This window comes from Topomyia yanbarensis, chromosome 1 (assembly GCF_030247195.1).
Source record: "Topomyia yanbarensis strain Yona2022 chromosome 1, ASM3024719v1, whole genome shotgun sequence".
In the NCBI taxonomy this organism is placed as follows: Eukaryota; Metazoa; Arthropoda; class Insecta; order Diptera; family Culicidae; genus Topomyia; species Topomyia yanbarensis.
The window spans coordinates 174,044,034-174,059,147 of record NC_080670.1 but is presented as its reverse complement, the minus strand read 5'-3'; the positions used below and the strand labels follow the sequence as shown (position 1 = coordinate 174,059,147).

The 15,114-nt window shown below is 40.3% G+C and overlaps 1 protein-coding gene across 1 annotated transcript; it reads right to left on the bottom strand.

The window, feature by feature from the left end:
• Positions 1–4,622: 4,622 nt before the first annotated feature.
• LOC131676096 (uncharacterized) lies at positions 4,623–5,147 on the bottom strand. The gene has a single exon (XM_058955223.1). It carries the CDS (start codon positions 5,145–5,147, stop codon positions 4,623–4,625), a length of 525 nt encoding a protein of 174 aa, XP_058811206.1.
• Between the last annotated feature and the right edge of the window lie 9,967 nt (positions 5,148–15,114).

The following is a 15,114-nucleotide window of genomic DNA, read 5'->3' as shown; positions in this document are numbered from 1 at the left end:
ATCAAATCTCGACGTTTCATGCACCTTGAACACATTTAGCATCAAAAATAAAAATTCTATTTTTAATTTATCCTATAGTTTATATGAGAAATTTCTGTGTGGCCGCACTCTGAAACCCGTAATTCCGGAACCAGAATTCCGATCGATCCAAAATTCAATAGCAGCCGATGGGAAGGTTGCACCTTTCATTTGAGACTAACACAACAATTGGACAAATCGATCCAGCCATCTCTGAGAAAAATGAGTGACATTATTTGACACATACGCACATACATACACACACACACACACACACATACACACACATACATACACACATACACACACACACATACAGACTTTCCGATCTCGACGAACTGAGTCGAATGGGATATGACACTCGGCCCTCCGGGCCGGGATTGGGTTGACGTTTTTCAGAGTGATTGCATAACCTTTCTATATGAGAAAGGCAAAAATGCGGACGAACATGGTCAGGCGATTTAAAAAGTTTGACGTTTGACTCAACTCGCCTGTGCTAATTGCCCCTAGGAACAAATGCAATTTGCGAATGCCATTTAAAGGCAATTTCAATACTTAGACAAATTTTCTGGCGGCTGAAATGGACTTGGTTGTTTTTCGCGTTTTTCAAAAATGGTGGTTCATGTTTGGCTTAAGCTTAAAATTGTTTTTGAACAATTGGTGTGTTCTCACCTAAACTTTGTTTGTCTAGTGCACTTCATTTAGCCAACGAATGTGGGAAATTGTGGAATCGTGTGTAAGTATAGTAGAACAAGGTCTCTGACCTAAAGTTTTAATGAACGTCAGATTGTGATAAGCTTTGGTGTGCAATACCAATTTCACCATTGATTTTTCCTATAATTTGGTGGTGATTACCTAGTATACTGGTAAGTATATGTGAGTAAATAATGAATCCGAAAATAAGTATTATTTGTAATTTTCATGTTAGGCAATTAAGGGCGATTAAATGGCGCGTTCCGTGGCCGATTTGGGGGCGATTTAAGGGCGGGTTGGGCGGCAAAAAAATGACGGCGGCAAATCGCCCAAATGTTTCATTTGAAATAGCCCCCTAATTGCCAGCAATTTGCTGGCAAATTGAGGGACAATTAGCGCATCCGAGTTGGCAAATAGCCCGCCGTTAACCAGCAAATTGCTCTTTTTGACTGGATAGTAAAGAAGAAATCCGTTTTTGACACTTTGACATGTCAAAAATCTGTCAACTCAAAGGAGTTGCACTTTTGATCACCTTTTTGATTCATCACACTTTCAAACTGTGCAGTTCGATTTGGTGTGAACCGTGCATAACCTCATAATCATCGAATCTGATCGGTCGGCGCACCGTTCGATTATCATAGGCTGGATTTTCTGGTGATGATTTCTGCGTCGTAGACTGCTGCACTCGTGGCTGTATCGATGAATTCGCTGGTGAGGTTCGATCTTCTGGCTTCGGAGTGCTTGAGACTGGATTCCAGCTGTGTTCTGATATGTTGGTAAAAGCATTTGGCTTATCATCGTTTTGTTTACCGGATTGTTGAAGTATTGTTTCATCTGATGGCGTTGTAGAGTATGCATCACGAAGGCATTTTCTGTTTCGGCGATAGATTCCACCGTTGGCTGACACTTGGTAGTCCCTGTCATTCAACACCTCTGTTACCTTTCCACGTTACCATTCCATTCGGATGTTTTCTCGGGCTTTAACTGACCTTTTGTCCTTTCACCAGCGTTGGCAGCTCTTGAGTCTTCCGATCATGATAAAATTTCGACTTCACCCTACGGAGCTCTATGCCATCCCTAACTCTCTGCGTATCTACCTTTGTAATTGAAGCTGGCAACTCGTGACAGGGAGAATACTTCTCGTCTTTTTTCCCATCGCCTTTTGTGACGGTGTGTAACCGTCCAACTGGGGTGTATTTCTCCAGTCCAACAAAGCGAACCAAATGTCCTTTCCATCTTTCAACGCTTTCTTGATGATTCGGCTTTTCCATTGGACTCGTGACGGTATGGGGCACTAGATGCATGTGTGCTGCCATAATCACGTACGAATCCTATCCCCTCTTGACTGGTGAACTGTTTAGCTGAATCGGTATTGATTTTACGTGGAATGCCCATTCTACCGAAGTTTTTCTTACATCCATCGATTATTTTCATTGTGCTTTGACTATTTAGAAAGTCCATTTCAAACTAATTGGAGAAATGGTCTACTGATAACAACATTATCATTTTTTCCTTTCGTGAGTCAGTTCTCCCAAGTCCATGGACACGATCTGAAATGGATGTTCTGCGATTTCAGAGCTCTGCTTAGGCTCACATCTCTGGCAATCCTTGTATTGGTTACAGATGTCACACATTTTTACCATTTTTTGCACATGATCTTTCAGGTTCGGCCAATAGATAATGTCTCTCGCCTTGCGGAGAGTTTCTTGTTCCCCTTGATGGCTATAATGCAAAAGTTTTAAAAGATCTAGACGATTTTGACAAGGTATCACTACTCGGTTTCCCCTGAGTAACCAAGTACCACCCGTTGACGATGTACTGTTTCAACACCTAGCATTTTCACCGTCTTTCAGCGTTGATTGTTTGATCCGTTCCAGTAACTCAGGATGAATATCAATACTCTCCAATGCATTTACATCTTCGATGGCTCTCCATAATGGGTCACGATTCTCCGTTGTCGTGAATTTGTTGATATCAATATTGCGAGACAGTGCATCAGCCAAAACTAAGTGCTTTCCCTTCACATATCGCACTTGCAAGTCATACCGCTGCAAACTCAATATCATCCTCTGGATCCGCTTCGGCACTTCAGATAGTGGTTTCTTGAAAATGGCTTGCGGGGGCTGATGGTCAAACTGCACCGTCACTTTTTTCTGTCGAAAGATGTACTGATCGAACCTTTTACAAAAGAAGAGTATCGTAAGACTTTCTTTCTCTATTTGAGCGTACCTTTGCTCGGAGGTGTTAAAGCTCTCGAAGCAAACATAACAGGCTGTCCCTCCTGCAATAGTACAGCTCATATAGCATAGCTGCTGGCGTCACATTGGATCGCTGCAGTTTTGGATTATAGTACTTCAACACTGTTATCTCAGCTATTCTTTTGTTGACTAAAAGCTGTTGCTTGCTGTTTAGGCCAGTGCCATTTCTCAGGAATCAGGACGTCTCTGAGCGGTCTACTCAGTTGTGACAGCTTAGGTATTAATTTCGCCATATACGTTGCTATCCCGAGGAATCGCTGTAGTTCGGCCGCATCTCTTGGTTCCGGCATTTATTTTATCGCCTCCGTTTTCCTTGGATCTGGTTTAAGGCCATCTCTCGACACCACATGTCCAAAAAAGCACACTTCTGTTTGTTTAAACTTGCTTTTTGAGTGATTTAATTTGATTCTCTGGTTTTGGCATCGCTGAAGTAACGCTTTCAGGTTCTTGTTGTGATCTGCTACTGCTTTTTCATCCGTTGCACCCCGGCCAATACACAAGATGTCGTCTACTAACACTTCAATTCCTTTTAGACCGTGCAACGCTTGTTGCAGCTTCGCTTGAAATATTTCCAGCGAGTATGTCAATCCAAATGGCAACCCTTTCCACACATTCTAAAATACTGTAACTTTACTACTTTCTTCCGTAAACTTGACATCCATTTCTAATGTCCAAGGTTGAGAACACTTTCGCGTCATGAAGTTCTGGCAAGATTTCTTCCATTGTTGTCGTCTGAAATCGTGGACGATTGATTGCACCAAGGAGCTTTTATTCTCAGGTGATACGATCCTCGAAATCGCCGATCAGCCATGTTGGTTCTAGAAACGACAGCTAACAACATTGTTTACTACATCCCCATGCATGTTTGCTTGGATATTATTCTAAGCACCTTGGATTGCACGATTTAGAAACACTGGGTCCAAACAAATTCGCAACTTCTCATTCCACATCACGATCACTATATTAGATACCCAATCAGTTGACTCTTCAATATTCTCAATATTGCCCGTTTTGCCAAATCTTCCAGTCCACACCTTAGTCTATCCTTCACAGCAACTGGTACCCTTCTTGGTTCTTGCTGCTTCGCTACGCATTCTTGTAACATAAGATCCACTTGTCCAGCCAATTTACCATCTCCGTCGTATATTGCGTTATATTTCTCTAAGATCTTTTCGACTTCCACATTTTAAACGTTTTTTTTTATTTTTTGCTCACTTTTGTATTCTACTACCTTCACATCTTGAATGCTCATTATTCCCAGCGCCAAACAGGTTTTATACCCTAAAAGCGGCATCTTGAGAACTCCTGTCCCTAAATCGACCACTTGAAACACAACCTTGTATTTCTTACCACGACTCTGATGACGCAAGACTACCATTCCAACAGCCGACACTATTTGGCCTCCGAGCCCGCGCAACTTCGTCGTACTTGGCTCTATCTTTACCTTGCCCATCAATGCTACTAAATTTTCACGAGCGATTACGTTACAGGATGCTCCTGTGTCGATTTGGCAACAAATCTTTTGCATTTCGCCTCTATGCACTGCGAAACCAACCGAGCCCGTAATCCTCTTTTCCACCACATTAACCGCTTCAATGCTGGTGATGTAATCCACCTCCTCACTATCGTCGCTTTTATCTTTTTCAATCATTTTCACTTTTTTGGACTTTTTTGCTCATTGGTTGATGCTTCTCGTGATCCTCTAGCACTTCGATGTTCTTCGTCACTTTGTACTTTGCACACCCTAGCGAAGTGGTTTAGCTTTCCACACTTCCGGCATGTAACAAGATTCGCCGGACAGCTCTCTCGGTCTCCAATTTTATGGTCTATACGTCCACAATACTTGCAGCTTTCGCGGAATGATTCATACTTTCGTCGTATGTTAGTATTCACTTTAGCAATCACTTCAGCCGGTGGTTCATAATCCCGTGGCTCCTCCTTGATTCTCATTGCTGCCATTCTATCCTCCACCAATGTCTGCGCGCGACAGGTATCGATTGCTCCCGCTAGTGTCAAATTTACCGTCTTTAAAAGAGCTTTCCTTGTATCATCCGAGCGAATGCCTACTACAATCTGATCTCTAATCAGCGAATCCTTAAGCTGGCCATAGTTGCAGCTCTCTGCTAGCATCCGAAGTCGAGTAACGAATTTGTTAATGTCTTCTCCATCCACCTGCATTGTCGTGTTGAAGTTTTAACGTTCATACGTTTCATTCGTCTCTTGCACCCAGTACCCTTCGAATGCTGTTAAAATCGCTGCTGGTGTAAGTTGTGCTCTGCAGGAACGTATTCAACACTTTCACTGATTCAGTTTCTAGAAAATTCTTAAGCAAAGCTACTTTTATTACTTCGCTTTTCTCTTCGATTTCTGCTGCAATCACATAAATTTCCCATGGTTGTCTGAAGTCGGCGAAATCTTTCTGCAATGTTTTGCTGGATAAATCCAAAAAACTTAGTGGATAAGCTCAGTATGCCATCATTCTCACTGGGGCTTGCTGTTTACCTTGATTTTTCATAACTTAACCTCACTTTGCACATAGCTATAGGACGCCGCCCTAACCGTGCTGATGCCGACAACCTATTCTCAGCGCTTCTTGGCTAGAGAATTATCGTACCTCCGAAATTTCATTGCTAAACAATTCTGCAATGCCTTATTTCTCGTATTTTCCGATAATCACCCGTTTTTTGATCGAAAATCGCGAAAATTTTCATTTCAAGACACCATGTACTGAAACATGTTTGGTTATTTTCCTGTGCGCGCGTGTCTCTGTTTTTATTTATCTCTTTCTTGTCAGTACACACATAGTTCCATTTAGAACAATTTGGTATATTAATATGAACTCAAAAATCAAGAACCATATAGTTACTCATTGTAACCAAGAGTAGATACAGAACACTAGATTAGGATTGTCGCTGGCATCAGTGGTTGGAACATCATTGTTTTGATTCCGGGATATACCTGTCAAATGGGTCAAATAAATAAAAGCAAAAAAATAATCCTCTATCGTTGTTTCATAGCGACCAATCATTTTTGTTTCTTTTCGCCAGCAAAGCAATGACCATTCTCGGTTGATGTATTTTCACTAATTAGAATGTACAAATTGTCTAAATCTGTACTGAATTTTAATGAATTTTCATTTCCTTGTGCGGTATATACAAACTCTTCCATCTCATAACAATAACAGTCGAAAATGTACACCGAGAAAATTGAATATATTGATTCCACACATATTTTTTTTGCAACTTGTAGTAGCAAATAAAAATTACCTGTCACGCATAGATATCATGTGAAAACTAATGAAATTATAATAGTATGCCACATAGAAATTTGTTTCATAGCAGATATCATGTAATTTTTCTGTTTGCTTCTCGTTTATTCTGCTCTATATTTTATGCATTGGGCGTTTTCGATCATGAATTTATAAAAATCACAGAAAAATAAACGAGACTGAATTGAAGAAAGGCAAACTCTGCCTTTTACTAATTCGTAGTTCAACTAAACGGTTTGTGGTTACAAGCAGGCCATATTTTTCTGCGTGTACCAAAAGTGCGGACCAAAGACTTTTACTAGAGAGACTTTCGATAACTTGACAGATATATACCGAAAGCAAAACAAACATGTTCCGAGGCGAAAACAATGGGAACACCAGCGACAATCCTTATCTAGTGTTCTGAATCTACTTAACCAAGGATGCAAAATGCCTACCTTTTCCACGGCTGTAATTTTTCTGCCTACATTCTCATTTCTCTCTCGATGCTGCTGTCATTCGCTAGTGCAGGACGCCCAGCGCTGTACGGCTGCCTGTGTGTAAAGCAGTAACATGACAGAAAACTACTGTCCCCAGTACAGCCACCAGACGCGAGCGGTACAGCTTCGCTTTCCTTATTTTACATTTTTTAATATTTTCAATCTTTTTAATATTTTTATTCAAAAATGACTACAATGAATGCGGCTCATTTACGCCACGGCCGGCATCAACGCTTTCGTGTGCGGGACTCTCCCTTTGACTATGCAGAGAAAAATGTACAAAGCGAGAGAACAAACTTTACTACGCCACACTCTCACCGAACAGTCGGAGTACAGCAGCAAAACAAAAATGTATTCTACTGCTGTACGGCAAAATGTACTCGGTTTGACTACTGTTCTGGCAAGAGCTGTAGTGATGCGTCGCTGTAGCGGGCTGTACGGCTTGTGCAAATGTAAATATATCGAAAAAAATGTAGTTTATCGGTACCGTTGGCATCCCTGATTGTAACACTTCCATTGTGGTGGAAATATATCACGCTTTTTAGGCATATTAGTACAATTTTTTTTTTTTTTTTGAAATTTGAATTTGTTTCAGAAATTTGCAACTTTTGATCTTTCCAATCAAATAAAACACGAAACGAAAACCGCAGTCAGTTGCTTATTGGAAATTATGCTTGTATGCGTGCCATCTCTCCTACCGATGTATTGCAGTTGAGTTGAACCGTAGGCAGATGCTACAAGATGACACGTACACAACTAAAGCTTTGTTGTTAACAAGAATCGCTACGCCAACAACATGTGGCAAGATTTGTGCAGTAAATAACATCTGTCAATAACAAAATAGTATAGACTTTATTGAAATATAAACTTGGCTCAACAAAAATCTGCAATTCTTCAATTACTTGTTCAAGTTAGTTCTGGATAAGATTCGTATTACAAAACAGTGCAGATGTAATAGTACCATTGTATCGTTGATTAAGTTTCTTTTGATTAAAATAATGTAGCACCTCCTACCAGCCAGAAACGAGTCAACCCCCGGTTGAATATCGCACAAAGAAATTCACTCAACCAAACTTTTCCCAGTTCAGCTGAAAATTACAAACAAAAAACTTGTTCCAACTGTTAACCGTATATTACACTTACTTTCGGGCGGGCACGGTTCGCTTCGATTTGTTTTGCTTATTAGCGCATTACGTTTGGGTTGCAAATTTAGCCCCCTTGAAGAATTAGCTAAATAGTAGCAATTTGCATTCACGGCGGGTGGGTGGCAATTTTATGCAATTGGTGTGCCGCTGTTTCGGCTTCAGTTGGATATGGCGACCAGGCGCTAAACGGTGGGGGAAGGGGCAGGGCACGACCGGCGTAACGCAAACGCAACCACTTCGGTCGGCAACTAACTTTCTAATGGAAAACAGCACCAAAGTTAGGAGGAGTGTTGTGTCGAGAGTCGGAACAAAGTATCGCTCGGCCGGAGCGGGCGGGCGGGCGGTCGGCAGCAGCAATTGGAGGGGGAAAATGCATCAATTAAAACTTTGTTAATCCGAAATACCCTGCCCCAATCAGAACTCGGGCTCGATGTCGCTGCGGAGAATGGAACTTCAAAGGGGGGATTTAAATATTGTTGGTTGTTGCCGAAAAGTTGTACTTTTCAGAACTGCCACACTGCAGGCAAGCAAATAAATGCAAAGCAGTACACTGATAAAATTCGCTACATTCGATCTATTGATTCCACGCATCGATTCTCGCGAAAGCGTATAGAAATTGTTTGAGTTACTTATGCCGCTTTGGCTCGACACCGAGTCAGGTTGCAACATCAACCGCTGTCAGTTCATACATTTTGACAGCAGTTGAAAAATAATCTTTAAAACAAAATTAGCGCGAAAAGTTTACATAAATTTCGTATGCACTTAATAAATGGAATTTACGTTTAGATTTTTAGCAGTGTACGTGAACGAGCAAGTAGAAGGTTTGGGTATTGCATATGTTTGTATTCTGATGAAGGTGATTTACGCATATGTATACGGATGTGGCTAATTTGAAAGTTAGGTCCTTTGATTCGATTTGAATTGATTATTTCAGGCAAAGGTTTTGACAATTCTATCACACCTTCAGTTCTATCATGCAAATTCTTCCTACAGTGGGGACATTTTCAAAAAAAAAATTCTACAAGAATCACCCCCATGATTCAGCAATACCCTTATGCAGGACTATTATGTATACGTACCAACCTACAAAATAGAGACAAACGGCGTGTTCTCCGATTCGATTTTGACATCAACTGAAGCATTAGATTGGCTGTTTCAAGGACTCCCAGCTCCAACCAATAAGGATTTTAGATTACATGGAATTGAGTAGTTTATGTTGTTTCTGCTTACCTTATATGAAAAAGTGCGCTTTTTCCATATTATGGACATCTTGCGGTAATATACGTGAAACAAGAGCTTCTTTGTGACGACAGAAAGATGTCCGCACTATAACCCCTTCCTAGTACAACACATCCTGAATGAGATTCGGAATGTGCTCTGATTTATTATGGAATTCCAGCTCGAATACAAAAACCCATATTGGATTAATCGGTTGTTACAATTGGGCTCGAACTCTGAAAGAAAACATTTCGACTGCGATGAATGGGATCCACTAGTGAAGACTGCTGTCAAAACGACTGAGACAGAATTGTGAGAATACTTTTAACATTTCTCTTGGTGGAAACTAATGGGTAGAATGTATGGGCACAAACAGTTTATTTAGATTTTATTAGAAAAATTATTATTAAATATTTAAATAAACTTCTACAAACTGTTCCCAATGTGTATTTATTTTACTATTATTGTCTGTTGAAATGTGTGTTTATTTTATAACTACAATATTATAGTTTCTCCAAAATCCCAACCTTTAATAACTTTCCCATACATTTTAATTCACGTTAGCCACAACTGAAGAAGCGCCATCCCTTAAATATGTTCGTGGAGGTATTACCTAACTACTTTCAAGATCAGTCCAACAGGACGGAATAAAACCTATGTCAATTCATATTCGTATCGGGTGACTTTCACCGGGTCTGCTTTGTCAAGTTTCGGTTACTTGTTCTGCTTTTTGCAGCGCGGGTCATGAATTGTACTAAATGCAAGTCACAGAGCCACTCATTATAGACAACAAATCCGGCTGTGGCAAGTTCGCACGCCGTTTATCTCTATTTTGTGAGCTGGTACATAGACGTGATACTCTCGCTAAGGAGTATTGCTTCTAGCGATGCCATTTACTTGCTTAAGATTGAAAATCACAATCCTAGGCTTTTCTGGGCGTACTCTCGAAATTTTAGTTACAGCCGATTATCGTTTCGTCAGGTCTTTCAAAATCTTCAGTAAATTCAGTGCATTATCTCTAGGATAAAAACAGGTCACCAGTGGTCCGACCGAGTTGCAGCATTTCAAACGTGAAATTGGAGTCATTCATGATGAGAATCTTGTTTAACGACCATTTCACCATCAGCTGAGTCTTTACCGTCAGAGGCTATTTCTGCTCAAACCTAGAACCCGGCGTAAATGTAAAGAATCGAATAAATGTAAATCGAAACTAATGATCTGTTTTCTAAAAACCTTCTTCAGCAGCATTTATTTCGTTTGCACAAAGGATGTCGGTTCCTGCGGTAACGATGGACGAGTCTGTCTTTCCCGTGAGACATGTTGGTAGATTTGAGCGGCTCGTAGTAACTCTGCCTAAGATCGACTCCTGAAAGCAGAAGACAAAAGATTCGTAGTCACAATAAATGGTGCGGTTCTCAAATTGAAAGTGGATAAAAAATAACTGTTGAACGTTTTTGAGTTGCGCGACACGAAAATTTCAAATGCAAAGACTTTATATTGAAAAACTAGCGAAAATTATTGCAAATTTCATCTATCTCATGTAGACTCTCCCCACAATAACATCGCGTTTTAGTATTCCTAGTGCAGCAGTCATCTTAAAGCTTCACTGCGCACTTGCCAATCAAAATTTTCGCTTACTGGAGCAAGGCTCCTTGACACAGTAGTCTCTGTCCTTCAGTAAGTCTACGCCACACAAACTCGAATCGGTGACTACACCGTCGATCTCAACTTTGTAGGTGGGAATGTAGACGCGGTATCTTTTCATGGAATCAGTCAGTTAGGAATCAGTAGCGTCTGGCTCAAATGGCACGTTCCCCATTTTGATCGGAGATTTCTGCCTTGCCAAGAATCGTCTTTTCATTATTTCCGGATGGGATGGATTGAGGAAGTGGTAAGGTTAGGGGTAAACGGTAAATAACGACACAGAACAATTAAAATGGAGCATTCTGCACCGCCGGGGGGATACTGAACGATCTCCAGGTGCTACAGTAGCAGGAATTAAATTCCCAACCGCCGGAGGGATTTAGAATTTTTATTTATGCAGTGAGCGGATTTAGCAACACCCCTGAGGGGATATTGATACAACAGAACGACAGCACCCCCGAAGAGATATTGTCATTCAAATACAACTAAAACTATAGCTTTTACCACACTGGGTTAGGAACAATAGCATATTATTCAGTTTCAGCTCTCTGTACATAGGTTCATCTATGTATGGAGAACCAAAAATCTGGATAAGTAATCGCATTACTACAGGGCAGTTACATATCAACTGATATGTTATTCCGTAATCGGATTCACAAAGATCACATGAATAATATTCAGCGCACTGAATAGTAGCCATGTGATAATTGAGTTTGCAACGTCCAGTTAGTGCTCTGACTTGAATACTGCAGTTGTGCTTGGAAAAATGCAACAAATTCTTTCCCATTTTCGGACTCACATCCGGCAGAAAAGTCTTTGTTTGAACGCAAGTTTGCAAGCTACACCAATAGTTGGCATGTTCGGATGCAGCCCAAGAGCGAATCTTGTTCTTTATCCAACTTATCGACAGTGGTAGGACTGGTTCTGGACCAACGAGGTCAAAGTCACTCGCAGCGCCAGTTCCAGCCAATTCGTCCGCCAATTCATTTCCAGTAATACCGCAATGACCGGGTACCCATAGATGGTAGATAGCATTTGAAATGTTAAGTTCTTCGATTTGAGCTCGACATGGGATTACTAATTTCGATCTCGAATCTGCCGAACAAAGTGTTTTCAGGGCAGCCTGGCTGTCAGAGCAAAAATAGATTTTTTTACCGCAAATTCCCTGTTGAAGATCTGATTGTACGCCACACAGAATACCAAAGATTTCTGCTTGAAATACGGTACAGTATCTACCAAGCGAATAAGATTGGTTTAATCTCACTTCATGACAATAGACACCAGCACCGGTTCGGCCCTCCAATAAAGAACCGTCAGTATAATAAACTACGTATTCTTCAAGTAGTCGCTCCATCCAGCCAGACAGCCATTCCTCGCGAAGAGGAATTCTCACATTGAAAGTTCTAAAAGGAAAATTTTGTCGTTCATTTCGCACTAGCTCGGACAGAAGTGTACTGAGTATCGTGACTTTAATAGTTGAAAATAGGCTTGGCAACCAGTGCGAACAGAAATCGATAAAAACAAACCATTTGCATGAATTTCTCGTAGGGGATATAACCTGTACATACAGAAAAAACTGCTTCGGAAGGAACAAAACTCTGCTGCGGAAGTTCGACCGCTGTCTGATTTTATTTCTGTTTGAATTTGAAATCTAATAAAATGCAATTTTGAACAGAAAAAAATTTTGCTCCGGAGCACATGAATTAAGTTAGATAAGCTAGTATCGCTCCTCTGGGATGCTATTCGGGTCCACGTTATATACCAGTTATCTATTCAGTATGACATTGGACATGTCGGAGCTGTTGTGGAAGGGACATCGCCTTTGAGGTGCAGCAAAATGAGAAGGCGACAGTAGTACGAGCGGCACAAAAATGTTTAACCTCACTTTTCTGACAGTTCAAAGAGTTGTACTTACATTTTTGACTCCACCCAGTACAAGAAACTTGGTTCGACTCGCTTTTAAATTCTAACACTATGTAAACAAGCTCTCTGAACTGTCATTTTTTCGAGCATTTTTACTCAAATTACGTAAGCTTGCAATGTTCCATTGGAGTGTAGCACACGCGTAAAACTTCGACATGACTGTCGAATATGAAAACAAAATTAATGTTGCCCTTTATCGGCAAAACGTATCGGATGGTAAATACCTCTAAATACTATTGGGAGCAGAGTTAAAAATAATCGAAGCTCATTTTTGAAGGCTGAAAATGAGCCTGTTGCGACTCGCGGTGAATAGAAAAAATATTCATTCAACTATCCATCTTATTCATTCAGTTGAATATCGTACAATATATTCATTACACTAATTATCCAGGAAAATGTTTTCAAAAGCCGATAAAGCATATGAAACGACAATCATCATCGCTTACATTGTGCCATGGCCTACTTTGATGCGTTTGATTCGTTGCTCCACGGTCGCTTCGTGTAATAATCGGAGCCGAATGAAAATCTGCATGGATGAATGGGCAGTTTGTTCGTTTGACGTTTTCAGCTGCGTCACTGAATATTGAAAATGAATGCGGCTGAATATGATCAATTTTCATTCAATGAATTTGAATATTTTTAACTCTGATTGGGAGATTCATGTTCCTTTTAAATTCACGCCAAAGTTTGCTTTGGTTCGTTCTAATAGGCTTGTTGAAAGAAAAATTCTTGTAATGATTGTCGCATTGATGACAGTTAGGGTTGCCACCAGGTTTGTTCCAGTACACGGATCACTCCGGAGTAAACAGGAGCAAAACATACTTGCTCCTTTTCATTCCGGTTTGCTACCAGAAGAAGAAAAAAGAGAAGAAGAGTGTACAGGAACGATTTTCTCCGGAGTACTTCCAGTTTCTCCTGATACTGGAACTAACCTTTTGACTAGGAGGTTTTAATTGACATGGAGCTGGACTTCACGGGAAACATGAGTGCCCATAAACGCAAAGGCGAGTTAGGGTGCTTACAGAGTGGCGGCGAGAAGCTGAGCTGGCGCTGGAACTGACATTAGAATGCGAGATGCTTGCTGCAAACCAAATGGGTGATGTCAGAGAGAAAGCCGAGCGGATCTGCGCCGACTGCCCGCTTTCACTCTGACATCATCTCTTTACTTTGCTGCAGGCAGGTTTCTCGCATCCTAATGTCAGTTCCAGCTCCAGCTCAGCTTCTCGCCGCCACTCTGTAAGCACCCCTAAAATAGACACTGACGAGCGGTAGGTTATTGGAACTTTGTTCTAGGATATCAGCGGTAAATTGCCACTGTAAAAATAGTGTGGATCGCTTAGGTGTGGATATGCACTGGAATCAGACAGTCAAAGCGATAGTTCCGCCACGTTTTGAACACTTCCTTGTTTTTTATTACCTAATATATTAAAAAAAAAGACATGTACGCTTTTTTAAACGCTTCTGTAATCCGCTAGGGTAACATTTTAGAACATAGTTTGGCAAAGCATTTCAGCAAATGGAAAGGCGGCAGAGATGCCAGATTTGCAGACATGTCTGCAAATTCGCAGACTTTTAATTTTATCTGCAGATTTTCTCGATGACGCAGATATTTGCAGATTTTTTAGTTTGGTTGCAGATATTTACAGATTTTTGAATATAAATGCTTTTGGTTACACTAGCTTTCCTGACATTTTCACTGGGCGGTAGGTCATTGAAGCTACCCGCCGTAACTTGTCGTTTACTGTAAAATAGTGTGGGATAGTGCTCTCCATTGTTCTGTGCCGTTCATATTTAGCTGTCAATTGTTTACATTTATGAACGGATTTGTCGGTTTAGGCTGTGAACCGTTTGGCGTTTTTTTTCTTCTTTTAGTTAAAGTTTGACAGTTTGAAAGTTATTTTCTCTCGAATGGTATTTAACCAATTGGCATTTTGCTGCAAAGCTCATTTACCTGCTGCGACATCTACAGACTACTTACATAAACAAGATAAGGTGGATGTTTGTGTATTATTCATATCTACGATAAATAATTTGATGTAATTTTTTGATGTTTTTCTGTAATTACGCATCAATCATCAACGAATAATGGACTCAGAGGAAAAAAAATAATATTTGGAAGTTAATGATAATAGTTTTTTAGTAAATACACTTGAGTTAAACATAAAACATCTTCAAAAATGTGTATTCTGTGCTTCTAGGTTAGGGTTCACAACCGTCCGATTTAAGAATATTTGAACAACCCATCAAAACATAACAAATATATAAGTTTGGCAAGAATTAGCTCTCATTTCGAGTATACACAACTTTGTATGAAGTGGTTTTATACCGATTAAGAAAGATGCATAATAAATATGTTGCCATCTTGAAGGAAATTAGTTTTCTTCCACTTCACTTTCAATTTTTTATACAAATATGACCAATTTTCTTAAAAAATGCAAAAATTGTGTAAACTTTTGAAAATTTTCTAC